The sequence below is a fragment of the Callorhinus ursinus genome, unplaced genomic scaffold (assembly GCF_003265705.2).
Source record: "Callorhinus ursinus isolate GAN/ISIS: 27379988/994484 unplaced genomic scaffold, GSC_fseal_2.0 scaffold20, whole genome shotgun sequence".
In the NCBI taxonomy this organism is placed as follows: domain Eukaryota; kingdom Metazoa; phylum Chordata; class Mammalia; order Carnivora; family Otariidae; genus Callorhinus; species Callorhinus ursinus.
Window position 1 is genome coordinate 18,221,632 of NW_027397082.1, and position 27,145 is coordinate 18,248,776.

Below are 27,145 nucleotides of genomic sequence, written 5' to 3' on the forward strand. Positions count from 1 at the left end.
TAGGGCTTCAGTCCCCTCTCAGCTCCCAACACCGGGATGGGGCAACTGGGGGATTCCTGGCGGCGGGGGGACCTGCGTGCGAGTATGTAGGTGTGGCTTAGGGACTAGCTACTTGGCTGGCGTTGGCCAAAGCTGGTGCTGCGGCGCCACCTCGTGGTCTCATGGAGGATAACAGGAAGTTCTGGTCTGGAACGCTTGCTTGCCGGTGTCAATTCTGCAACTTAGGAAGACTGACCTTAGATAAGTTACACCGCCTTTCTGCACCTGTTTTTCACTGTTCCTGTGAGGGGCTTGGGTCTCGAATAGCAATAAAATTCTGGTCTGTAACAGACATTTATTAAGTGCCTACCAGGCCTAGAATTCTTATTGAGTGTGTGTGTGCCTCTCATCTTTCCACACACCTTCATACCTCCTTAGACTTCTCACTCAGTGACCAACCATCCCGCTGCCAGCAGCCCTCTCCCATCACAGCAGTCCTCTTCCCCCAAATCTCAAAACCCCCCAAAAAAGACTTGTTGAAATCTTTAATTTAAAAATGGAGCAAGAAGATTTCTGGATAGAAATATAAATTCAGCTCTGGAAATCCTCCTCAGTTCTACCCCCATCCCAGCCAGGGCTTGCTTGGCCTTCACATTAAAAACAGAAACATCAAAGTACTAGATTACAACCCACCCACGGCTGACACTTCTTGTCTGACATAACTTCCTGCCACCTTGGGGCACAGATCCCATGGGAAAAACCATGCAGGGAAGGCCTCCTAATTATTCTCCCAAACCTAAGCTCAACCCTTTGGTGCCTTGGCAGGGAGAGAGCCTGGGGTTCCTTTTTCTCCAACCCTTCACTGACTCTTGGTCTTGGCTTTGACTTTGGGCACTATGTAGGTTTGGTGGAAGAAATGGGCAAAGAGGATGAAATAGGTCGTATACAAGACAAGGGACCAGAAGAAGTGCTCCATTGTGGTGTGGCATCCCTGTTCCTGTCTCCAGATGTAAGTTAGGATGCCAACAACGGTTCCCATAAACATCTGCAGGATCTGCAGGCTGGTGATGAGCATGGGTAACCACTTGGGGGACTTGACTTTGGCAGCTCTCAGAGTGTAGTAGACGTACATGATGGCATGCACACCGAAGTTCATGGTCATGAACCAGCCGCCTGCAGACACCTTGTTCTTGTATCCAAAGCTCGTGTACACTAGCACTGTGCTGTGGTGGTACCAGTGCACAAAGATGAGTGGCCGCTTACGCAGGATGATGAAGGCTGTGTCTCCTGGGAGATGGGGAGTCATAGCTGGCATACCAGTGTTGGCACCACCCTCCATGATGGATATAGGGACATAGGGGGAATTCTCAGGGCATGGAGAAGGGTCTTTGTGGCAAATAATTTAAAGAGGGGCTTGGGTAAGAGGTGTTAGGGTGGGGAAGGGACTCTCCATGTGATGGGGGTTGTAGGGGGGGCCCTGAGGAGGGATGCAGTTGACTGGGCACCAGAGAGACAAAGACGTGCCACTCACCAAGTTCAATGATCTTGCTGAGAACAAAGAGGCAGGACCAGAATCTGATTATGGGAGTGGTGGCGAAGGTGGAGAAGCACACAGTTTGCTTTAGGTCCCCCTTAAGTAGCAGGGTAGCCATATGGCCCCATGTCCTCAGTGCCCCCAGGATACTGAAGTGGGATAGAGGAAAAGGGTGTAAGGGTCATCCCCAGGCACCAATTCACCCTTCCCCCGTGGCCTGGCGGGTCACTGTCCCAAGCTCCACCACTTCCCCCTTCCAGCAGAATGAGTCACAGCTTCTGAGATCTTGGGCCCAGGATCCAACCAGTAATCTAGAGGATATGAAGGCTGGGGAAGGGCCAGGGGATGCTGGAGGATGGGATTGAAAACTGAGTTAGGGACTAGGGTTCTTGGGATGGGTAGGAACACGGGAGGGGATGGGCAACAGGATAGGGGAGACAGAGGGAGTTTGGGGGATGAAATCTGGGAAGGAGGGGCTACAGAAGTTATTGGAAGGTCTTGGGAGAGGGTGTTTTTTGGGGGGAGTGGGGAGAGAGGGTGTTAGATTCTGAGAGCATTAGAGGCTAGAGAAAATTGTTAAAAGTACACAGACTCCATGAGCACAAGAGGACTCATGAGAGAGAGCAGAGGCTGCCTGTATGGGGCCTGGGGAAGAAAGTAAATAGGGTAATGTGGGAGGAGGATGGAAGCCGGGGAGGGAGCTGGAGCTGAGTGAATGGGCTAGGGAAAGAGTTAGAGGGCAACTTGGGGCATTGACTCACTTGGGGTTTCCAGAAAGGTTTTAGTGATAGAATGAGGGTCTAGGGTCTACAGGATAGGCAGGGAGTGGAGATTGGGGGTAGGGGGGTCTTACCTGAAGAGTGCAAGGCAGAAGGACCAAAGGATCAGAGGCCCCTGCAGGTTGAAGCCCTTCCGTGCCTTCATGTAGTTCTGCCCCACAAAGATGAGTAGCAGGTAGACCAGAGCTATGAGGAATGAGGTTGCCCTGGCAGGCAGAAGGCAGAGGGGATGGTCTTATGGGTGGGTGCTGGTTACAGGAATGCCCACTGGTCTCTCAAGGTGAGTGCTCTGGGTTGGAGTCCCAGCTCTGCCACTTACTAGCTGTGTGACATTGGGAAAAAACTACTTAGTTCTCTGAGCCTCAGTTTCCTTATCATAAAGGAGAAATAACACTCCTCGCCTGACAGTGTTAAGGTATATAAAGTACCTAGCACAAGGCAGGGGCTGTGTTCAAGGCTTCTGTGATTATTGCTCTCAGTGGAATTGAGTGGCTGACAGCTGCTGTGTCCATGCCTTGAACCAACCCAGAGGTCTGGTATAAGAAGAATGTGGCAATAGTTTCTTCCTGGTTGGGTTATGGCAAATTGGCTGGAGCACAAAGTCAGCCCACAAACACCTCTGAGGAACTTTAGGGCAAAGTCAGAGCCTGGGGGTAATTTTGAAAGAGCTCCCTGACTGTGTCTCCTTCTCCACAGCAGGGACAATGGAGCATTTGGGGAATAGTGTGATAATTGTGAAGGCAGACTGTCCCTGGGACCAGCACTATGCCCGCACGCCTGCACACACCACCACAAAGGACTGAGGAGAGTCGTCTATAAGGTGGGTGGGAGTAGGAGTTCAGATCAACCCCTTCCTCAGAGATCATTTCTCACTACACTCTTTCCTCTGGGTTTCTGTCTCCTACTTTCCTCAACCCATTTTCTTCCTTTCTCCCTTCCTTCCTTCCTGTCTCCTTCCTTTCTTTCTTTCTTTTTCTATCTTTCTTTTCTTTTTCTTTCTTTCTCTCTTTCTTTCTCTCTTTCTTTCTCTTTCTTTCTCTCTCTCTCTCTTTCTTTCTTTCTCTCTTTCTTTCTCTCTCATTCTTTCTTTCTTTCCTCCGCATCTAATCTCTGAGATGCCACGCTAACTGCACCTTGGACAACAGGGATATGGAGCCAGTAGAGGAGCCCGATACCTTTGCTCTTTAAGAAAATCATTGCAGGCATCCAGTGTCTCCTCCCCTCCCCACCACCCCACCCCCTATAGCAGTCATCAAGATCAGGACCCTGGCACGGCCCTTCGCCTTCCCCAGGTCTCACCAGTACTCCTCCAAAAGGGGCCTCATGTCCCGGAACAGCTCGAAGTTGTAAGGCTGCAATATCTGCTCTATTTCGTCCGAGGCATTCATGGCTGTGACCATTTCGTTCTGCAGACGTCGAGGTCCGGAGCTTGAGAAGCTGGGCAAGAGGTTGGGGCACCAGGATGGAGCGAACTTTGGGGCAGGACGAAACGCACGCGGAACTCCCAGGCAAGGAACTCCGCGGCAAGCGAGTAGCGTCAGATTCCCGCAAGTGCGCCACAGTCAGACGACTTCCACCGCCGGCGCCGCGGGGGCTTCTGAACATAAATTGCAGAGCCGCGGGCCCGGGCGGTGCGCGGCCCCTCCCAGCTCCAGACCGTTATCCAATCTCGACCAAGATACACCCCTGTCCTGCCCCTGGGCCGCAACCCGCTCTCTGATTGGTCATCCTCCAGGGCACCTCCCCCAGGTGCTTCTCACACCCCAACCCAAATGCCAGTGGTAGGATCCCACCACACCCACTTTCCCAGCCTTTTCTCCCACACCTCCATTCCCGCCCACCTGCTTGGCTAAGCCCCTGTACTGCCAACCATAGCCTTTGCCTCAGTGCACTTTAATCCTGAGCTACCTGGCAGTGAGGAGAGAGTGGAGGTGTCCTCAGCCTCTGATGCCTGCATTCAGAAATTCGGGTGTCAGTTTCTCGCCTCCCCGAGACCCTGGGAAACCCAGACCCCGGATGCAGACGAATCCCCCACAGTCCCATCTGCCCTCTTCAGGTCTGTGGTTGCGGGTGGGAAGGAGACTACTTTTAATATATTTTTATTTTTTTTTTTTAAAGATTTTATTTGTTTGAAAGAGAGAGAATGAGAGAGAGCACATGAGAGGGGGTAGGGTCAGAGGGAGAAGCAGACTCCCTGCCGAGCAGGGAGCCCGATGCGGGACTCGATCCCGGGACTCCAGGATCATGACCTGAGCCGGAGGCAGTCGCTAACCAACTGAGCCACCAGACACCCCTTTTAATGTATTTTTAAAGATTTTATTTATTGGGGCGCCTGGGTGGCTCAGTCGTTAAGCGTCTGCCTTTGGCTTGGGTCATGATCCCAGGGTCCTGGGATCGAGCCCCACATCACGCTCCCTGTTCAAGGGGAAGCCTGCTTCTCTCTCTCCCACTCCCCCTGCTTGTGTTCCCTCTCTTGCTGTGTCTTTCTCTGTCAAATAAAATCTTTTTTAAAAAAAGATTATTTGAGAGAGAGAATGAACAGTGGGGAGGAGCAGAGGGAGAGAGAGAGAAGCTGATGCCCTAATAAGCAGGAAGCCTGATGCGGGGCTCCATCCGAGGACCCGGAGATCATGACCTGAGTCGAAGGCAGACAGATGCTTAACCAACTGAGCCACCCAGGTGCCCCGAATTTTAAAAATTTTATTGTCAAGGTTGTTGATGTTGATGTTTGGGGAGATGGTAGTTGAAGCTGTTGTGGATTCTTTACAGTTTCTGAATTCTTGAACTGCTCCAGCTTGAAACCCAGTAATAACCTTGGAGAGGAAATACGGTCACCCTCTGGGCTTCTGGGATTATTGTCTTCAGGTTTTCTGGAGGCCTTCTATGGTTTATAGAAGGGGAGATGCATCTCCCCAGTATCTTACTATTCTCTCCCAGAGTTTGTGCTTGTCTAATCAAATCTATTTTTTCCTTGCCTAGGCACCCAGCCCCAAAGAAATAAATATTTTAAAGCTTGTAAGGCCTTACTTGTCTGTCCCTAATGTCTCTCCTAGGCTTTATGAAAGTGAGGGAGAAATACAAGACTTGAAGACAGTTTGAAATAAGATGGAGATCTGCAAAACAAGGGCCAAGAGATGTAAATATAAATATTTAAAATCGGGACATGGTTATAAAAGTCTATGTGCAATAAAGTGCACAGGCTCCAGAGCATGAGGCCCCAGGCAGGAATCCCAGCTCTAGTTCTTTGAACCTCAGCCACTGTCCTGCCCATGCTTTCTAATGATCCTCAAATGTATCACTTTGTCCCTGTACTTCATCACTTCTTACCTGGTTGGCTCTCACTACAGCCACAACCTTAGTCATGTTAACTGTTTGCACCACCTCCTTCTCTAATACAGTGCTCCTCTCTCCTCATTGCATTAGAATTGGAAAGGAATTCCCAAACCTGGCTGATGGTGACATTCCTGAGCCCCAATCCCAGAGATTCAGACCCAGTAGGTGGTCCCAGACCATATTATGGAAACCATCATTGCCCTCTCATCTAAAACCTAAATTGGAGGAGCACCTGGGTGGCTTAGTTGGTTAAGTATCTGCCTTTGGCTCAGGTCATGATCCCAGGGTCCTGGCCTGGAATCCAGCCCTGTGTAGGGCTTCCCTGCTCAGCGGGGAGCCTGCTTCTCCCTATCCCTCTGCCCCTCCCCCTGCTCATGCTCTCCTCATGCTCTCTCTCTAATAAATGAAATCTTTATTTTTTTAATTTTTAAAAAAGATTTTATTTATTTATTTGACAGAGAGAGAGTGAGAGGGAACACAAGCACAGGGAGCTGGAGAGGGAGAAGCAGGCTCCCCGCTGAGCAGGGAGCCTGATGTGGGGCTCGATCCCAGGACGCTGGGACCATGACCTGAGCCAAAGGCAGACACCTAATGACTGAGCCACCCAGGCGCCCCAATAAATAAAATCTTTTAAAAAAACTAAATTGGATCATGCTGCTTTCCTGCTTCAAACCCTTCAGTGGCTCTTGACCGCTCCCTATGTAGGCTGACACTCAGAAGATGATCAGTGCATATTTGATGAAGGAATGAATAGATGGAAGAATGAATACTACAAGAATAACAATCTAGGTGTTACAAGACCTGGATTCAAATCCCAGCTTCACCATTAACTAGTCATGTGGTTTTAGTCAAGTTATCTAACCTCTTTGAGACTCGAATTTTTCATCAGTAAAATATAGACAGTCACACTTGCCTGCTTACCTCACAAGGTTGGGGGTCAGTATACAAATCATATAATGTCAAGGAAAGGATATTGTGGATTAGACAGACACATGGAAATGTCAGGGTGAATCATTTTGGAAGGTTTACAAATGCATATAGCATAAGTATACGTGGTCCTGAGCTGCTCTCAAACGAAGATATTTTACATTGTCTTTCCCTGTGAAGTTTAAAGATTTTACTTTATTTTTTAAAGGTTTTTCAGAAGAAGTGGTATTTATTTTTTTTTAAGATTTTATTTATTTATTTGAGAGAAAGCACGCAGGAGCAGGGGGAAGGGCAGAGGGAGAGAGAGAAGCAGACTCCCCACTGAGCAGGGAACCCCAATACAGGCTCCATCCCAGGACCCCAGGATCATGAACTGAGCCGAAGGCAGACACTTAACTGACTGAGCCACCCAGGCGCCCCTATTTTTTTTTAAATTTTATTTATTTATTTGAGAGAGAGCACAGAGAGAGAGTGAGAGGGAGAAGCAGACTCCCTGCTGAGCAGAGAACATGCCCAGAGCTCTATCCCAGAACTCTGAGATCATGACCTGAGCTGAAGGCAGATGCTTAACTGACTGAGACATTCAGGTGCCCCGCTCCTATTTTTTTTTTTAAGATTTATTTATTTATTTGAGAGAGAAAGCATGCCCACATGTGCACATACAAGCAGGGGCAGGGGGAGGGGAAGAAGGAGAGAGAGAGAATCTCAAGCAAACTCCCCTCTGAGCACGGAGCCAGATAGGGAGCTTGATCCCAGGACCCTGAGATCTTGATCTGAGCCGAAAACAAGAGTCTGACGTTTAACTGACTGAACCACCCAGGCGCCCCTAAAGATTTTATTTTTAAGTAATCTTTACACCCAGTGTGGGACTTGAACTCACAACCCCAAGATCAAGAGTCACATGCTCCACTGACTGAGCCAGCCAGGCGCCCCTTATGACTTCTTGATGAATGCCTGTTTACCCCACTAGTCCTTGAGCTTCATAAATGCAGGGAATATGTCTATTTTGCTCAACATCATTCTCCTAACTGGGCACATACTAGGTACTCGGATAATATTTGCTGCATGACTGATTGGATGGGTGAAATCCTCAGCTTATAAATCTGGGTGACACTCGTCGTTTCTCCAGGATAAACACACCCCCAAGCTTGTCTGGTCTTTTGGCTCTTGGCCTCAGCTTTCTCATCTGTAAAACGGGGATAATATCTACCTCAGAAGGATGTTTATGAGGATCAAATGAGATCATATATGTTAAAGAGCATTACACAATGTAAAGTGTTAAGCAGCCATCAGTAATTATTACCAAAAAAGTTAAATTTGTACAAATTTCAATTTTTTTTTAAGATTTTATTTATTTACTTGACAGAGAGAAAGCACAGAGGGAGAGTGAGAGGGAGAAGCAGACTCCTCACTGAGCCGGAGCCCAATGCAGGGCTTGATCCCAGGACCCTGGGATCATGACCTGAGCTGAAGGCAGACGCTCAACCAGCTGAGCCACCCAGGCATCCTTCAATTTCTTTTTAATAAAACTGAATTAAATTAACTTAAAAGGAAAGTCACGATCTGGTGACTGGTTGCACAACAATGTGAAATGTACTTAACAATACTGAATTACACACTTAAAAATAGTTAAGGTAGTACATTTTAAGTTACATATATCTTACCACAATTTTTAAAAAATGTAAAGGAAGGCTATAAAATGGGAACAGTTTTAAGATAAAGAGTTAATGTGCATACTACCTAAAAAGCTTACCCTTAGTCCTATCTATGACCCTTGATAAGTGGTTAAAACATAGATACGCTCATCTTATAGACTCCAGTGTCTCCAGATCCACCTGTCATTAGCTTCCAGAAATATCTTCCTAAAACACAAGTTAGCTCATGCCATTCCCCTTTAAGAACAAAAGAAATTCTCAGGGCAAAGGTCAGAATCCTGAGATTAGCCCTGACTCTTCCTTTCCAGGAAGAGTTCCATCAACCCTCTGCGTCCCAGCATTTCACATTTTAGCTTTAGAAAGTCACAACTCCATTACACAAATACTATATTTCATGTTTTTCAACCCCTTTACCTCTCTCCACATTGTTTTATCTCTCCAGACATCTTCTCATCTGGACAAATCTTACTCTTTGTTTGGCCTTAGCTCTAAAGCACTTGACCTGCAAAAGCCTAACCTGCTTCAAACAGAGTCAAACCCTTCTTTCTCTGTCTTCCACACATAGGACTTTGCCCGAACTGCCTGCTGGTATTGTGCTTCCACCAATGGAATAAAGTAATTATATATTTTCTATACTACCTGGCTCCCTCACCCTATCCCAAATGGTCATTTTTGTTAGGGCACTCATCCTTGAGGGAAGCACACAGCACTAGGCCCATAGACGGCACTCAGAATATGTCTGTTGCTTTGAATTGAATAGGCATCTAGGGGAAATACAAACAGTAAATATGTATGTATCTTAAAGACTCAACTTCCTCAGTAATTATGGAAATGCAAATTAAAGACTATATGTATAGTATGGTCCCAATTAACAGCCATTAAACCAAGTAAAAATTAAATACCCAACGCCAGTCAAAGCCCTGGGAAAAGATACATCCACACCTGGCTGGTGGCCAGGTAAATTGACTTAACCCTTCTAGAAGCACACTTAGGTAATACTTAGCAAAAGCCAACTGGTATGCTTTGACCCAATCCCTCACCTAGAAACGCAAAACCCAGTGATATAGGCCAAAACAAAACAAAACAAAACAAAAAACTGTATGTACTGAAACACGTCAGCAGGTGATTAAATTATTAAACACTTAATAGTATAAAACAGCTTATAGCTACCAGAACATGGAGAAACATGAAACCATGTTTGCAAAATAATGTGAGAGAAAACAATATTTAAGACTGTATCTATCCTATTACCTCAGTTACCTTAGTTTCTATCTTTTTTTAAAGATTTTATTTATTTATTTCACAGAGAGAGAGAGCGAGAGCAGGAACACAAGCAGGGGGAGTGGGAGAGGGAGAAACAGGCTTCCCATTTAGAAGGGAGCCCGATGCGGGGCTTGATCCCAGGACCCTGGGATCATGACCTGAGCTGAAGGCAGACGCTTAACTGAGGTGCCCCAGTGATGATGTTTTTAAAGATTGAAGTTGAAAAGAAACACTAAAACGTGAGATCATTTGATGGGGTGGGTGATATTATAGGAAAAAAATTAGAAGTATTTTAAATTTTCTTTCATGATATTTTAAAATTGATGTCACAAGATTTTGGAATCCAGGGAAAAATGCTTTTAATGACATAGGAAGTGCTCTGGATAGAATGTAGAATTTTAAAAATGTAGGATTTGTGGAGCAAAAACATGAAAGACTGTAGATAGAATATTTGTAAACTTTCTTTAGAGGAAAAAATATGGAAGAAAACTATGCTGAAAAGAAACATTGGAAGGAAATACAACAAAAATGCTAACAGTTTGGATGGTGGAATATGGGTGATTTAAAAATTATTTTTGTAATCAGTAAATGTTCAAAACTAATAGGTGACTAAAATTTCTCGGGTTGAATCTCTCTTTTCTGTGTTCTGTCACTAAATTGGCTTTTCTGCTTCTACTTTCCGTACCCTCAGATCCTGCATGTCCATGTCAGGTCATCTCTCCCCAGTATTTTTACTGTCTTGGTTTTGCTTCTATATTTCTTCCTGTGCCTTTGCTGGTCTTCTTCCCATACTTCCCACCTCTTTAATGCTATTGTTTCTTAAAGTCCTGTCCCTGTCACTTACTCCATCTCAGTGTATACTCTTTCCTGGCTAACTCTCTTTCATGATTTCACCTGTTACTTCTATTTGGCTAACTCCAAACTACTTATCTTCCATCTTGACCTCTGTTCTCTGTTCTTGCTCATATTTCCAACTTCCTACTGGACTCTCCACCTGCCTGATCTGAGTTACAGATAGCTCACATTCAGGTGTAGAAAGCCAGCTCACTTTCTTCCTAACCTGTTCTTTTTACTGACTTCCCTATTTATATTTAAAGTCCCCACCAGGCTCCCAGGCTCCTAGGCAGGACAGGCTACGTAATTTGTGAGGCTTAATGCCAAATGAAAATGTAAGGTTCTTTGTTCAAAAATTATGAAGACTCTCAAGATAGTGACAGCAGAACATGAAGCCGAGCATAAGGTACTTCTAAGTGCAGGGCCCTGTGTGGTTGCACAGGTCATGCACCCATGAAGTCAACCCTGTGCTCAGGCTTACCTCTGGGGGCCTATCTTTAATTCCTCTCTCTCCTTTATTTTGGTTTGGTTGACAGGGTATATAGTGCATCCACTCACAAAGATGGGAAATAATGGAAGAGGAATAAATTTGAATAGTGGGGTGAGAGGGAGATGAATTCAGTTTGAGCCCTATGAATGCAAGGAACACCAGATCAGAGGATCCAATAACCAGGTGTCTAAAACTCAGGCTGTCAAACTGCCTTCAACTCTCAGGGGAGAGGATACCGCTGAACTCTTGGCTGTGGATGAAATTGGCCAAGGAGAGGTCAAGCAGGGCCTTTCAAACTGGGGTCCATAAACCATTCACACTGTCACCTCCAGCTTGTTAAAAATGAAGTCTCCTGGGGCACCTGGGTGGCTCAGTAGGTTAAGCATCTGCCTTCGGCTCAGGTCATGAACCCAGAGTCCTGGAATCGAGCCCGCATCAGTTGGGGGGGGTGGTCACTGCTCAGTGGGGAGTCTGCTTCTCCCTCTCCCTCTGCCTGCTGCTCACCCTGCTTGTGCTCTCTCTCTCTCTTAAATAAATAAATCTCTTTTTTAAAAAACGAAGTCTCCTGGGTTCATGCCAGCCTTCTGATTGTGAATATATTTAGAGGTAGGTAGGGGCTTGGGAACCACAGTTTCAACAAGCTTCCCAGGTGATTCTTTTGCTCATTAGAGTTTGGGAACTATTAATGTTCAGAAGTCAGAAGCTCAGAGTCAGAAGATTGAAGAGGCTACAACCCCAGGGGAAATACCAATGTACAAGGTAGTGGCTTTCATAATTTTTTGATTGAGACACACAAGGAGAAATACATGTTATGTTGTAACTCCACACATACACATGTATTGGAAACATCTTTCAAAACATACACATCCTTTCCATGTTGTGTCTGATATTTTTATTCCACTGTATTTCATTATTTAAAAATGCCCATCATGGGGTGCCTGGGTGGCTCAGTTGGTTAAGCATTCTACTCTTGATCTCAGCTCAGGTCTTGATCTAATGATCGTTAAGTTCAAGCCCCACATTGGGTTCCACACTGGGGGTGGAGATTACTTAAAAAAAAATTCCCATCATGGGGCACCTGGGTGGCTCAGTTGTTGGGCGTCTGCCTTCGGCTCAGGTCATGATCCCAGGGTCCTGGGATCGAACCCTGCATCGGGCTCTCTGCTTGGTGGGAAGCCTGCTTCTCCCTCTGCCACTCCCCCTGCTTGTGTTCCCTCTCTCACTGTCTTTCTCCCTCTGTCAAATAAATAAATAAAATCTTTTAAAAAAATGCCCATCATGACCCACTAATAGGCTGCATCTTGTAATTTGAAAAACACTGGTTAAGGAGTTAGCAGAGGGAGAGGGTGTTGCTGGGGGCCAGGAAAATATAAATCTAAACTCTCCACAGGTTCTTCAGAATCTAAACTATGTTTCAAAGTTTTTGAGAGCAAGCCTGTATCTGAGCCATCTTTGAAGAACCCTCAGTTCTTCACTTGTTAACTGTTACTGGACAAATGAATTCATGGAGGCCATGGCTCCACCAAGAGCCCATAGTGACCCCTGCTGTCCAAGCCACCAGCCCAGGTCGGAAGGAGGCTATGCAAGATGGGGCAGCCCCAACAGATGTAGGTACTAAAAGGAAGGTTGGAAGTGGCTAGAGAGAAGCCGCCCTGGCTTTGGCCATGTCATCTGTTCACCAGTCCTGCTAAGGATTGTCTCTGTCTTGTAGGCTGCACTTGCCTTTCTTCTCAAGGGCCTCCCTGACCCAACCTGTCTCACATCCACCTACTGTCGACATCATCAACCTTAAAAAAGAAAGTAAGAAAAACATTAAGCTAAGTGAAAGAAGTCAAACACAAAGACTACATACTGTGATGCCATTTATATCAAATTCTATTTCTTTGAGTCCTTTCTCTTTTTTCTTGATAAGTCTGGTTAGAGGTTTATCAATTTTTTAAAAGATTTTATTTATTTATTTGACAAAGAGATAGAGACAGAGAGCACAAGTGGAGGGAATGGCAGAGGGAGAGGGAGAAGTAGGCTCTGCACCAAGCAGAGAGCCTGATGCAGGACTCAATCCCAGGACCCTGGGACCATGACCCGAGCCAAAGGCAGATGCCTAACCATCTGAGCCACCCAGGCGCCCCGGTTTATCAATTTTTTAATATATTTTTTTATTGGGTGCCTGGGTGGCTCAGTTGGTTGAGCGTCTGTCTTCGGCTCGGGTCATGATCCCAGGGTCCTGGGATCAGGTCCCTGCTTCTCCTTCTCCCTCTGCTGCTCCCCCTGCTTGTGCTCTCTCTCTCTCTCTGTGTCAAATAAATGGATAAAATCTTTTTAAAAATACATTTTTTAATTTAAATTCAATTAATTAGGGGTGCCTGGGTGGCTCAGTCTTTAAGTATCTGCCTTCAGCTCATGTCATGATCCCAGGGTCCTGGGATCGAGCCCCGCATCAGGCTCCCTGCTCAGCTGGGAGTCTGCTTCTCCCTCTCCCACTCCCCTGCTTGTGTTCCCTCTCTCGCTCTGTCTCTCTATCAAATAAATAAATAAAATCTTAAAAAAATAAATAAATTCAATTAATTAGCATATAATGTAGAATTGGTTCCAGAGGTATAGGTCTGTGATTCATCAGTCTTATATAATACCCAGTGCTCATACATCACATGCCCTCCTTTTTTTTTTTTTAAGATTTTTATTTATTTATTTGACAGAGAGAGACACAACGAGAGAGAAAGCACAAGTAGGGGGAGTGGGAGAGGGAGAAGCAGGCTCCCCACTGCGCAGGGAGCCCAATGTGGGGCTCGATCCCAGGACCCTGGGACCATGACCTGAGCCGAAGGCAGACGCTTAATGACTGAGCCACCCAGGTGCCCCATCATATGCCCTCCTTAATGTCCATCACCCAGTTACCCCATCCCTCCACCCTTCTCCCCTCCAGCAACCCTCAATTTTGATTTTTTTCAAAGAGCCAGCTCCTGGTTTCACCAACCTGTTCTATTTTTTTTTTTTAGTTTCTATATCATTTATTTCTGCTCTAATCTTTATATGAAATTCTAAAAAAACCCCACAAAATCACAGTGGCAAAGAGCAGGTCAGTGGTTGGATAGAGCTAAGTGTTAGGTAAGGAGATTGATTGCAATGGAGTAAAGGGAAGTTTTCATGGTGATGGAAATATTTTATATCCATTGTTATTTGATATAATTGTTATATTGTTATAATTGTTAAGAGAGCTGTCTATGGGAAGGTGAACTGGGTGAATAGGAGAAGTGGTGAGCCTTTTGACATTTTTGGGAATTTTTTCTGAGTGTACTACTTAAGAAATAAATAGCTAAAATAGAGGCACCTGGCTGGCTCACAAGGTAGAGCATGCAACTCTTGATCTCAGGGTCGTGAGTTCAAGCCCCAGTTGGGCATAAAGCTTACTTTAATAGAAAAGAAAAGAAAAGAAAAGCTAATATAAAACAGGTATAAAAATAAACTGAATTTAGGTGTGTCTAGGTGGCTCGGTTGGGTGTCTGACTCTTGGTTTTGGCTTGGTCCTGATCTCAGGGTCATGGGATTGAGCCCTACATGGGGCTCTGTGCTTAGCGCGGAGTCAGCTTGGGATTCTCTCCTTCTCCTCTGCCCCTCCCCCACGTGCACACACACACACACACACACACACTCTCTCTCTCTCTCTCTCTCTCTCTCAAATAAAATAAATAAAATCTTCTAAAAATAAACTGAATTTAGACTCAGAATTTTTTAAAGAGAGAAACATGATTATTTTTAGACTCAAATTTGAAGTGGGTCATACCTGTTATATGAACATATTGATATTTTAAAAATACAATTATAACAACAACAACAACAACTAACATTTACTGAGTGTTGCCATGTACCAGGCATCGGCTAAGAACTTGAGACATACAGAAGTTAAATAATGTGTCTGAGATTATACAGCTAGCCAGAAGCTGTGAATTTCTGAAGGTGACTGGATCCTTATAGCATGGCAGAGACTAAGGTGGATGTGTAAGTGCTTCCTGTGGGAGTAAAGTGGGTGTGATAAGAAAGAAAGTTTGCTGTACTTGCCCACAAAAGGCCTTGGTCTGAAAGCTGAGCTGAAACAACTAGCAGGCCTCAGAGAACAGGTCCCGGGGCTGAAGATCTAAGGGTCATGTTGTGGGAGTTACACCCCAATCAGAATTCTCCATGTTTAATCAAAGGGAAATAAGCAAGGCAGGCAAGACATTAAGGATTTCCAGTATAGGGTGCCTGGGTGGCTCAGTCGTTAAGCGTCTGCCTTCGGCTCAGGTCATGATCCCAGGGTCCTGGCATCGAGTCCCACATCGGGCTCCCTGCTGGGCAGGAAGCCCACTTCTCCCTCTCCCACTCCCCCTGCTTGTGTTCCTGCTCTCGCTATCTCTCTGTCAAATAAATAAATAAAATCTTTAAAAAAAAAAAAAGGATTTCCAGTATGAGTCAGGAAAACCTGATCTGAGATGGTTGGTCACCTAGCAGGGATGTAGGGCTAATGTATGCCTTTCGGCAGCTGGAAGGGCCATGATAGATGAGAGACATTCAGGGAAAAGAGGAAAAATGGGGAAATAGTTGGAGGGGTAGAAGTCGTATAGGGTCTATGGTAGAGAAGTCGCCCCCAGTTAGCCCTATACATGGCTTCAGGGACAGAATGGGCTCAGAAGGCCAACTAGTGGATGGAACAGTGTATTACGTAATTAACCCTAAGGCCTGAACATCTCCAGATTGTCTGATGGGGTGGGCTGGGCCATTGAAAGCCAGTGTCTGCATGCTAACCTTCCACTCAGTTGAATAGATCTTTTCCAAACCTCAATTTCCACTGCTTCCTTGAGACCTCACTTTTCTAATTCCTCTGTGGAAAAAAACCAACCTCCTTTGGTTTCTCCCCTGCATATCTGAGAGCTTGGAGAAATGTCAGTTTTGTCCCTGAGATAGGGAAATAGTTCATTAGTACTATCTGGATCAGTGCATTGAGTAGCTAGTTCCAATGACCTTAGCACCTGAGTCCATAGCTGGACTACTGCTAGCTGGTATGAGCCTAAATCATGTTTTCTTTTGTTTTATTTTTCTAGACTGTGTCATCCTGCCTCCCCCAATTTATTAGAACTTTTCTGAGAGCCAGGACCATGTCTGTCACACCATCCAAACTATCGAAACCTCAAGGTTCCTACTGCCAAATATATTCATTGCTCTGTTCACTACATCCAAATGGGTCTAAGGCAGGAAACTAATAGCACACTCAAGTTGGATAATTCTAGAAAAGTTTAATAAGGGAACTATTAAACTAATAAACTGGTGTAGGGAAATACAGGTGGTGGCCACTTTACCCCTAGAAGGAAGGAATGGGGGAAGGGAGCCATTACTAGAATACAGAGACACACAGAGCTTTGTGGAGAGGGCTGCCTGACAGGAGCTGTGACCTGTTATCAATTGCCATAGGTGCCCACAGCAACCCTGCAGATTGAGATCCTCCCACCCTCTGATCTCTTGCTGGTGCTGCACATTAGCCAAGTTCAACCAGAAGCCTGAGGGCCTAGGAGCCAGTAAATAAGTCAATATAGGTTGACTTCCAGAGAAGGATAGAGTGAAACTACAATGGTAAACAGAACATCATCTTTAACCTAGACTCCTGCAGTAACCTTACCTATTGTCTGATTTCTTCACAGCTGCCAAAGCAATCTTTTTTTTTATTGTGATAAAATATATAAAGATGAAAACTACCATTTTAACTATTTTTTCATTTTTTAATTTTAATTTATTTGACAGAGAGAGAGAGAGTGTGCGCACAAGCAGGGGGAGTGGCAGGCAGAGGGAGAGGGAGAAGCAGGCTTCCCGCTGAGTAGAGAGCCTGATGTGGGGCTCAATCCCAGGACCCTGGGATCATGACCAGAGCCAAAGGCAGACACTTAACCAACTAAGCCACCCAGGCACCCTTATTATAACTTTATAATAAGTTTAAATTGAGAAGCATTACAAGGTTTTAAGGAGGGAAATGACATCAATATATATGTTTATATAACATATAATTTATAATTTATACATATATATTATTTATATATAATATATATTTATAATCTTTATATGTAGATTTAGATTTTATATATTATATAGATACAGATTTTATTATTTTTTAAAGATTTTTATTTATTTATTTGAGAGAGAGAGAGAGAGCATGAGAGGGGGGAGGGTCAGAGGGAGAAGCAGACTCCCCACTGAGCAGGGAGCCCAATGTGGGACTCAATCACGGGACTCTGGGATCATGACCTAGCTGAAGGCAGTCACTTAGCCAACTGAGCCACCCAGGCACCCCGATTTTATTATTTTTTTATTTTCTTAAAGATTCTATTTATTTGAGAGAGAGAGAGAGAGCGAGAGCAAGCAAAGGGGAGGGGGAAAGGGAAAAGGAGAAGCAGACTCTCTGCTGAGCAGGGAGCCCTACACAGGACTTGATTCCAGGACCCTGGGATCATGACATGAGCCAAAGGCAGACACTTAACCGACTGAGCCACCCAGACACCCTAGATTTTAAAGATTATATTTATTTATTTTGAGAGAGAGCATGAGTGCAGGAAGGGACAGAGGCAGAGGGAGAGAGACTCTCAAGCAGACTCCATGCTGAGTGTGGAGCCCTACACAGGGCTCGATCACACAACCCTGAGATCACGACCTGAGCTGAAATCAAGAGTGGAACACTTAATCGACTGAACTACTACACCCTCAATCTATATTTTTATTTTTTTTTTTTTTTTTTTTTTTTTAAAGATTTTATTTATTTATTTGAGAGAGAGAATGAGAGATAGAAAGCACGAGAAGGAAGAGGGTCAGAGGGAGAAGCAGACTCCCTGCCGAGCAGGGAGCCCGATGCGGGACTCGATCCCGGGACTCCAGGATCATGACCTGAGCCAAAGGCAGTCGCTTAACCAACTGAGCCACCCAGGCGCCCTCAATCTATATTTTTAAAAGTCTGCATTAGAGCCCCTGGAAAAGTTAAACATACAATTACTATATGACCCAGAAATTTCACTCTTATATATATATCCAGAAGAATTGAAAATAGGGACTCAAACGAACACATGTATGCTAATGTTCACTGTAGTATTATTCACAATAGTCAAAGGTTGAAACAACCAAAGTGTCCTTCAACAGATGAATGGATAAACAAAATGTGGTATATGTATACAATGGAATATTAATCAGCCATAGAAAAGAATAAAGTTCTGATACATGGTGTAACATGGATAAGCCTTGTAAACATAATGCTAAGTGAAAGAAGTCAGACATAAAAAGAAAAATATTGTATGATTTCATTTATATGAAATATCTGACACAGGCAAATTCACAGAGATGTAAAGTAGGTGAGGGGTTATCAGGGGCTTCGGGGTGAGAGGAATGGAAAAATATTGCTTAGTGGGTAGTTTCTGTTTGGGATTATAAAAAAATTTTGGAAATAGATAATAGTGATGGTGGCAGAACATTGTGAATATAATTAATGCGACTGAATTCTACACTTTAAAACAGTTAAAATGGAGGCCCTGCTTATTCTCCCTCTCCCTCTTCCTGTCCCGCCCCCTGCTTGTACTCTCTCTGTCAAATAAATAAATAAATAAATAAATAAATAAATCAATCAATCAATCAATCTTTTTTAAAAAGGTTATAATAATCCGGAGAATGTAGTACTGGCCTAAGGACAGACATACATCAATGGAATAGAACTGAGAGCCAGGGGCACCTGGGTGGCTCAGTAGGTTAAGCATCTCCCTTCAGCTCATGATCCCAGGGTCCTGGGATCGAGTCCTGTATTGGGCTCCCTGCTCAGTGGGGAGCCTGCTTCTCCCTCTGCCTGTGCTCCCCCTACTTGTGCGTTTTCTCTCTCTCTCTCCCTGACAAATGAATAAATAAAATCCTTAAAGATCGCTATAGATCTATTCTAACAAAATTTAAATACAAGCCTTAAAAGGATCCATCTGATTCCAAGAAATTTAACTGCACACCAGAAAAAATCCAACATTATCTAAAAGAATACAACATAATCTAGCAACCAATGATGTAAAATTCACAATGTCTTACTCAAAAAAACCTAAACATCCAAAAAAGAGCAAGAAAATATTACCCATAAACAGGATAAATATCAGTCAATAGAGGCCAGTGGTGGATCGAGGGATGCAGAAACCCAGGGTCCCGGCAGCAGGGTGGCCCACTGGCTGAGAGCAAGGATACAGTCAGTATGCCAAGGTCAGCTTTAAGAAGCGAGGCACTGTCGTGGCTGAGTATCACGGACCCAGATGTCAAAGAGTTGAATATGTTCAAGACCAGTTTGGGGCCATTTGCCAGCAAGCACAAGCAGAAGATCCAGAAGAGTCCTCAAGTTCCAAGTACAGTTCCAGGACATGTGTGCCACCACTGGTGTGGATCCTCTGACTTCTGAAAAAGGATTTTGGTCTGAGATGTTGGGGATACAAATTATCACAGTGTGCCTGGCCCTTCCATTTCCCCTGAAATGGAAGATATAAGAAAGGTCCAAATGAAACTTCTTTGGAGAACTTTGGAGGACCTATATCAATAGCTATTCAAAGGAAGAAGAAAATTTGCCTAGGATATCAGCCAAGATAATCTGATCAGGGCCATTAAGTAACTAAAGGCGCTGGCTTCAGCATCATCCCTGTGGGTAGCTCTTACCTCAGCAGTTTGTTCTGAGTTCAACAGAGATCACACTAAGTGTTGCTGCTGGCAGGGAAGATGGCCATGTCACCATAAGGGAGATCAAAGCCAGTCTTAAGTGGGAGACAAAGTAAGTGAGGCAAGTTCTGGAACATCTGCTGAAGGAAAGGTTGGCCTGGTTGGACTTGTAGGCCCCAGAGGAGGCACACTAATATGTGTCAGCTCTTTCCACTGACCCCTACTCCCATAAGATTACCACTGATGAGGCCAGAGAAGTCCTCTTCTGAATCTGAGAGTGTGGAAGAGGGCACAGCAGCTGCCAGGGAGAAGAGAGAGAAGCTACTGGTAAATAAAGCCTCAACAACTTTGTTTAAAAAAAAAAAGAAAAATATCAACCAATAAAAACAGATCCAGAAATAATAATGTGATGGAACAAACAAGGACATAAAAGCCATGATTATAAAAGTGCTCTAGGGCGCTTGGGTGGCTCAATAAGTTAAATGCCTGCCTTCAGCTCAGGTCATGATCCTGGGGTCCTGGGATCAAGTCCTGAATCGGGCCCCTGCTCAGTGGGGAGTCTGCTTCTCCCTCCTCCTCCGCTTCTCCTTCTCCCTCTCCCTGTGCTGTGCTCTCTCTCTCTCTGTCAAACAAATAAATAAAATCTTTTAAAAAATACTCTGTAGGGACTCCTGGGTGGCTCAGTCTGTTAAGCATCTGCCTTCAGCTCAGGTCATGATCCCAGGGTCCTGGGATCAAGTCCCACATTGGGCTCCCTGCTCGGCGGGAAGCCTGCTTCTCCCTCTCCCACTTCCCCTGCTTGTGTTCCTGCTCTCGCTATCTCTGTCTCTGTCAAATAAATAAATAAAATCTTAAAAAAAAAAAGAAAAAAAAATTCACCTCAAAAAAGAGAACAAGAGGCAGTACTGACTGCCAGGGACCTAATCAATATGGACACAAGTAAGATGTCAGAACTAGAGTTCAGAATAACGATTATAAAGATACTAGCTGGGCTTGAAAAAAGCATACAAGACACTAGAGAATCCCTTTCTGGAGAAATAGAAGAACTAATATCTAAGCAAGTTGAAATCATAAAAAGGCTATTAATGAGATGCAATGAGAAATGGAGGCTCTTGAAAACAGTAGTGATTTAGCAGAGTGGCATTGCTGGGTTTATTTGTTAGGAATTTCATGGTTTTCTGCTCATATTGCTATTAATTTTCCCAGAAATATTTATAATCTGTTTATGCTTATAGAATTTTTGAATCTACTGTTTCACCATTGACATTCTATAAACAAAAATCAGGAAATAACAGCTATATAAAATGAGTTTGGCTATAGGCATTAAAACATGTAAATACTTACTGTTCTCTATGTTTTTATAAACCTTTATCTTTTGGGAGCCAGTTAAATTTTTGACTCCAAACAAATCCAGATGTGAACAATGTAGCTGCTGTTTGAAAACGAAGAGGTAAAAAACACTATCTGACCTATGAAGCCTAGAGATAGTAGATTATTCAACTCAGCTAATATCTGTAATGCACCAATGATGGTGCAAGGCTCAGGCCAGAGGAGAGGAAAGATGAGTGCAGGGAGACTGCAGGGTATGATATAAGATTAGGGGATGATATAAGATATCCTAACTTCAAATTATAACCCCACTCTTACCTTTCCACCTTCCAACCATGTTCATTTCCCTGTGGAAATAGTCACTGTTCTAAAAAAGTGGCTGGGTGGCTCAGTTGTTAAGCATCTGCTTTCGGCTCAGGTCATAGTCCCAGGGTCCTGGGATCAAGCAAGCCCCACATCAGGCTCCCTGCTTAGCGGGAAACCTGCTGCTCCCTCTCCCGCTCCCCCTGCTTGTGTTCCCTCTCTCGCTGTGTCTCTATCTGTCAAATAAATAAAATCTTAAAAAAAAAAAAGTGCCTGGGGAGTGAGCCACATAGTGAGGGGTGTGCTGGAGGGTATAGACAGGGAGAGGCATAAATGGGGAGAAAAGGGTTAAGAACGAATATGTGGAAATGTAAGCGTTCATTCTGAAGTACAGCAACCCCCCCCATTATGACTAGAGGAGTGCACAGATAGAAGAGTTATGGGAGAACAGATTAGAAAAAGACCTCATGCATTAAGCTAAATTCAGTAGACAATAAGGAAATCATAGAGGTATTTTGAGTGAGAGAATGACATAATTAAAATAGTGCCTTAGGAAAATTCAGCTTGAGACTAGTTAAGAAACCTGTAATAATTCAAGCAAGAAGCAATGAAAGCATAAATCAGTTCATTAGCAATGGAAAAGAGAAAACACATAGAGACAGAGAAAAGAGAATCCACAGGGTATGATATCTTATTGAACGTGGGGGACAAGAGAATAAGAAAAAGTAAAAGATGGTTGACATTGGATCAAATATCCACCCTCGCTACAATCAGCTGTGGCTGAAAGGGGTCACCTTGTAGGAACATGGCCTTGTTGCCCTGCCCCTTTGATAGGCACTACAGGTAGGGAATTATATCTAAGAAATGGGAAAACAAGGCACCCAAAACTATTAAACTCTTCTAAAAAATTGTGTATTAGGGCGCCTGGGTGGCTCAGTTGGTGAAGCGACTGCCTTCGGCTCAGGTCATGATCCTGGAGTCCCGGGATCGAGTCCCACATCGGGCTCCCTGCTCAGCAGGGAGTCTGCTTCTCCCTCTGACCCTCTTCTCTCTCATTCTCTCTCTCTCAAATAAATAAGTAAAATCTTTAAAAAAAAATTGTGTATTAACCCTGATTAACCAAAGAACCATGCACACACTTCAAAACTATATTGAGATCAAAGCTATTAGGGTGTAGATTCTATAAATCAAATTCTATTGTGTGAATAGTATAGGGATCAAAATGTGCCACCCCAAAATATGCCTTCCTGGAGCTTCCCTTATCTGATTGAATGCAGATACTTCTGAGAAATCCCCTCTCCTGGGGTAGTTTTACAGCATTGACACAGAAAGTCAGCAGTGAGATGGATCTGCACAAACAAACCTTACCCCCCTTAGATTCCCCCAATGTATTCACCTGCCCACAGTTTGATGCACTTGGAAGCCTAAAACCTGTGCCTTTATCCTTGTTACTGTTCTACAAGTTTATCATTCTTCATGAAGATACTGTATAAGCACAAGTCCTGACCACCCCTTTGAGTTACTCATCACTGAATTTCTCTCATGTGCATGTATGCTGCATGAGCTAATAAATGTGTTCTCTCATTTAAAAAAAAACCAACAACGGAGGATCTAACTGCTAGGATAAATGAGGCAGAAGAGAAAATTAGTGATATAGAAGACCAAATGATGGAGAATAAAGAAGCTGAGAAAAAAAAGATAAACAACTACTGGATCACAAGGGGAGAATTTGAGGGGCACCTGGGTGTCTCAGTCATTAAGCATCTGCCTTTGGCTCAGGTCATGATCCCAGGGTCCTGGGATCGAGCCCCGCATCGGGCTCCCTGCTCTGCGGGAAGCCTGCTTCTCCCTCTCCCATTCCCCCTGCTTGTGTTCCCTCTCTCACTGTGTCTCTCTCTGTCAAATAAATAAATAAAATATTTTTTTTAAAAAAAGGAGAGGAGAATTTGAGAGATAAGTGATACCATAAAGCAGAACAATATTAGAATAATTGGGATCCCAGAAGAAGAGGAAAGGGGGGGGCAGAAGGTACATTAGAGCAAATTATAGTGGAGAACTTCCCTAATCTGGGGAAGGAAATAGCCATCAAAATCCAGGAGGCACAAAGAACTCCCTCAAAATCAATAAAAGTAGGTCAACACCCCTATTATATAATAGTGAAACTTACAGATCTCAGAGACAAAGAGAAAATCTTGAAAGCATCTAAGGACAAGAGTTCCATAACCTACAACGGTAGAAGCATTAGATTGGCAGCAGACCTATCCACAGAGACCTGGCAGGCCAGAAAGGACTGGCATGATATATTCAGGGTGCTAAATGAGAAAAATATGCAGCCAAGAATACTTTATCCAGCTAGGATGTCATCCAAAATAGAAGGAGTGATAAAAAGCTTCCAAGACAAACAGAAACTAAAATAATTTGTGATCACCAAATCAGCCCTACAAGAAATATTAAAAGGGATCCTCTAAGCAAAAAAAGAGCCCAAAAGTAACAAAGACCAGAAAGGAATGGAGACAATATACAGTAACAGTCACTTTACAGGTAATACAGTGGCACTAAATTCATATCTTTCAATAGTTACTCTGAATGTAAATGGGCTAAATGTTCCAATCAAAAGACACAGGGTATCAGATTGGATAAAAAAAGCAAGATCCACTGATAAGCTGTTTACAAAAGACTCATTTTAGACCCAAAACACCTCCAGATTTAAAGTGAGAGGCTGTGGGTGCCTGGGTGGCTCAGCTGGTTAAGCGACTGCCTTCCACTCAAGTCATGATCCCAGGGTCCTGGGATCTGAGTCCCGCATCGGGGTCCCTGCTTGGCGGGGAGTCTGCTTCTCCCTCTGACCCTACTCCCTCTTGTGCTCTCTCTCTCTCTCTTTCTCAAATAAATAAATAAAATCTTAGAAAAAAATAAAGTGAGGGGGTGAAAAACCATTTATCATGCTAATGGACATCAAAAGAAAGCTGGGTGGCAATCCTTATTATCAGACAAATTAGATTTTAGATTTTATTTATTTGTTTGTTCTTTATTTGACAGAGAGAGAGAGAAACAGTGAGAGAGGGAACACAAGCAGGGGGAGTGGGAGAGGGAGAAGCAGGCTTCCTGCTGAGCAGGGAGCCTGATGTAGGGCTCAATCCCAGGACCCCGGGATCATGACCTGAGTGGAATGCAGATGCTTAACAACTGAGCCACCCAGGGGCCCTAGACAAATTAGATTTTAAACCAAAGACCGTAATAAGAGATGAGGAAGGACACTATATCATAATTAAAGGGTCTATCCAACAGGAAGATCTAACAATTGTAAATATTTATGCCCCTAACATGGGAGCAGCCAATTATATAAGCCAATCAATAACAAAATCAAAGAAACATATCGATAATAATGCAATAATAGTAGGGGACTTCAACACCACCCTTAATGCAATGGACAGATCATCCAAGCAGAAGATCAACACGGAAACAAGGGCTTTGAATGACACACTGGACCAGATGGACTTCACAGATATATTCAGAATATTCCATCCTAAAGCAACAGAATACACATTTTTCTCAAATGCACATAGAATATTCTCCAGAACAGATCACATTCTGGGTCATAAATCAGGTCTCAACCGGTACCAAAAGATTGGGATCATTCCCTGCATATTTTTGGACCACAATGTTTTGAAACTGGAACTCAATCACAGGAGGAAATTTGGAAAGAACTCAAATACATGGAGGCTAAAGAGCATCCTACTAAAGAATGAATGGGTTAACCAGGAAATTAAAGAAGAATTTTAAAAATCCATGGAAACAAATGAAAATGAAAATATAACTGTTCAAAATCTTTGGGATGCAGCAAAGGTGGTTCTAAGAGGGAAGTATATAGCAATACAAGCCTTTCTCAAGAAACAATAAAGGTCTCAAATACACAACTTAACCTTACACCTAAAGGAGCTGGAGAAAGAACAGTAAATAAAGCCTAAACCCAGCAGGAGAAGAGAAATAATAAAGATTAGAGCAGAAATCAATGAAATAGAAGCCAAAAGAGTAGTAGAACAGATCAATGAAACTAAGAGCTGGTTCTTTGAAAGAATTAGTAACATTGATAAACCCCTGGCCAGACCAATCAAAAAGAAAAGAGAAAGGACCCAAATAAATAAAAACATGAATGAAAGAGGAGAGATCACAACCAACACCAAAGAAATACAAACAATTATGAGAACATACTATGAGCAAATATATGCCAACAAATTAGGCAATCTGGAAGAAATAGATGCATTCTTACAGATGTATAAAGTACCAAAACTGAAACAGGAAGAAATAGTAAGCCTGAACAGAAGGAAACCAGTCAGGAAGGAAGAACCAGCAAGGAAATTGAAGCAGTAATCCAAAATCTCCCAACAAACAAGAGCCCAGGGCCAGATGGCTTCCCAGGGGGATTCTACCAAAGACTTAAAGAAGAAGTTATACCTATTCTTCTGAAACTGTTCAAAAAATTGAAATGGAAGGAAAACTTCCAAACTCTTTCTATGAGACCAGCACTACCTTTTTTTTTCTTTTTTGACAGAGAGAGAGAGAGAGAGCACAAGCGGGGGAGCAGCAGGCAGAGTGAGAGAGAGAAGCAGGCTCCCCAAGGAACAAGGAGCCCAATGTGGGGCTCAATCCCAGGACCCTGAAATCATGACTTGAGCTGAAGACAGACGCTTATCTGACTGAGCCACCCAGGTGCCCCCAGCATTACCTTGATCCCAAAACCAAACACCACCCCCCCCAAAAAGGAGAATTACAGACCAATATCCCTGATGAACATGGATGTAAAAATTCTCACCAAAATACTAGCCAATAGGATCGAACAGTACATTAAAAGGATTATTCACCACGACCAAGTGGGATTTATTCCTGGGCTGCAAGGTTGGTTCAACATCTGCAAATCAATCAATGTGAGGCACTACATAAATAAAAGAGAGGACAAGAACCATATGATCCTCTCAATAGATGCAGAAAAAGCATTTGACAAAGTACAGCATACTTTCTTGATGAAAACTCTTCACAGTGTAGGGGTAGAGGGAACATACCTCAATATCATAAAAGCCATAGATGAAAAGCCCACAGCAAATATCATTCTCAATGGGGAAAAACTTTTCCACTGGTCAGGAGAGCTATTCAACATAGTACTAGAAGTCCTAGCCTCAGCAATCAGATAACAAAAAGAAATAAAAGGCATCGAATTGACAAAGAAGAAGTCAAACTCTCACTCTTTGCAAATAATATGATACTTTATGTGGAAAACCCAAAAGACTCCACCCCAAAACTGCTAGAACTCATACAGGAATTCAGTAAAGTGGCAGGATATAAAATCAATGCATAGAAATCAGTTGCATTTCTATATACCAACAATAGACAAAAGAAAGAAAAATTGGGGCGCCTGGGTGGTTAAGCGACTGCCTTCGGCTTGGGTCATGATCTCAGGGTCCTGGGATCGAGCCCTGCGTCGGGCTCCTTGCTCGGCAGGAGGCCTGCTTCTCCCTTTCCCACTCCCCCTGCTTGTGTTCCCTCTCTCACTGTCTCTCTCTCTGTCAAATAAATAAATAAAATCTTAAAAAAAAAGAGAGAGAGAAATTAAGGAGTCAATCCCATTTACAATTGCACCCAAAACCATAAGATACCTAGGAATAAATCTAATCAAAGAGGCAAAGGATCTGTACTCAGAAATCTATAGAATACTCATGAAAGAAATTGAGGAAGACACAAAGAAATGGAAAAACATTCCATGCTCATGGATTGGAAGAACAAATATTGTCAAACTGTCTATGCTACCTAGAGCAATCTACACATTTAATGCAATCCCTACCAAAATGCCATCAACTTTTTCACAGAGCTGGAACAAATAATCCTAAAATTTGTATGGAACTAGAAAAGACCCCAAATAGCCAGAGGACTGTTGAAAAAAGCAGAGCTGTTGGTATCACAATTCCGGACCTCAAGCTCTATTACAAAGCTGTAATCATCAAGACAGTATGGTACTGGCAAAAAAAAAAAAAAAAAAAAAAAAAAA

At 43.6% G+C, this 27,145-nt stretch overlaps 1 protein-coding gene and 1 pseudogene across 2 annotated transcripts; one reads left to right on the forward strand and one right to left on the reverse strand.

The window, feature by feature from the left end:
* Positions 1-131: 131 nt before the first annotated feature.
* Positions 132-21,189, reverse strand: ELOVL3 (ELOVL fatty acid elongase 3). 2 transcript variants are annotated; one of them, XM_073904546.1, is made up of 6 exons: positions 21,121-21,151; positions 5,320-5,405; positions 3,592-3,729; positions 2,367-2,498; positions 1,511-1,662; positions 132-1,266 (listed from the first exon to the last, which is right to left on the reverse strand). In XM_073904546.1, the coding sequence occupies exons 3-6, from the start codon at positions 3,690-3,692 to the stop codon at positions 839-841; spliced, it is 813 nt and encodes a 270-aa protein (XP_073760647.1). In that variant the 5' UTR covers positions 3,693-3,729; positions 5,320-5,405; positions 21,121-21,151; the 3' UTR covers positions 132-838. The 2 variants fall into 2 exon arrangements, with proteins under 2 accessions (XP_073760647.1, XP_025736784.1); XM_025880999.2 differs by lacking the exon at positions 5,320-5,405 and having other exon boundaries at positions 21,121-21,189.
* Positions 18,797-19,742, forward strand: LOC112830912 (vacuolar-sorting protein SNF8 pseudogene; annotated as a pseudogene).
* Positions 21,190-27,145: the final 5,956 nt, after the last annotated feature.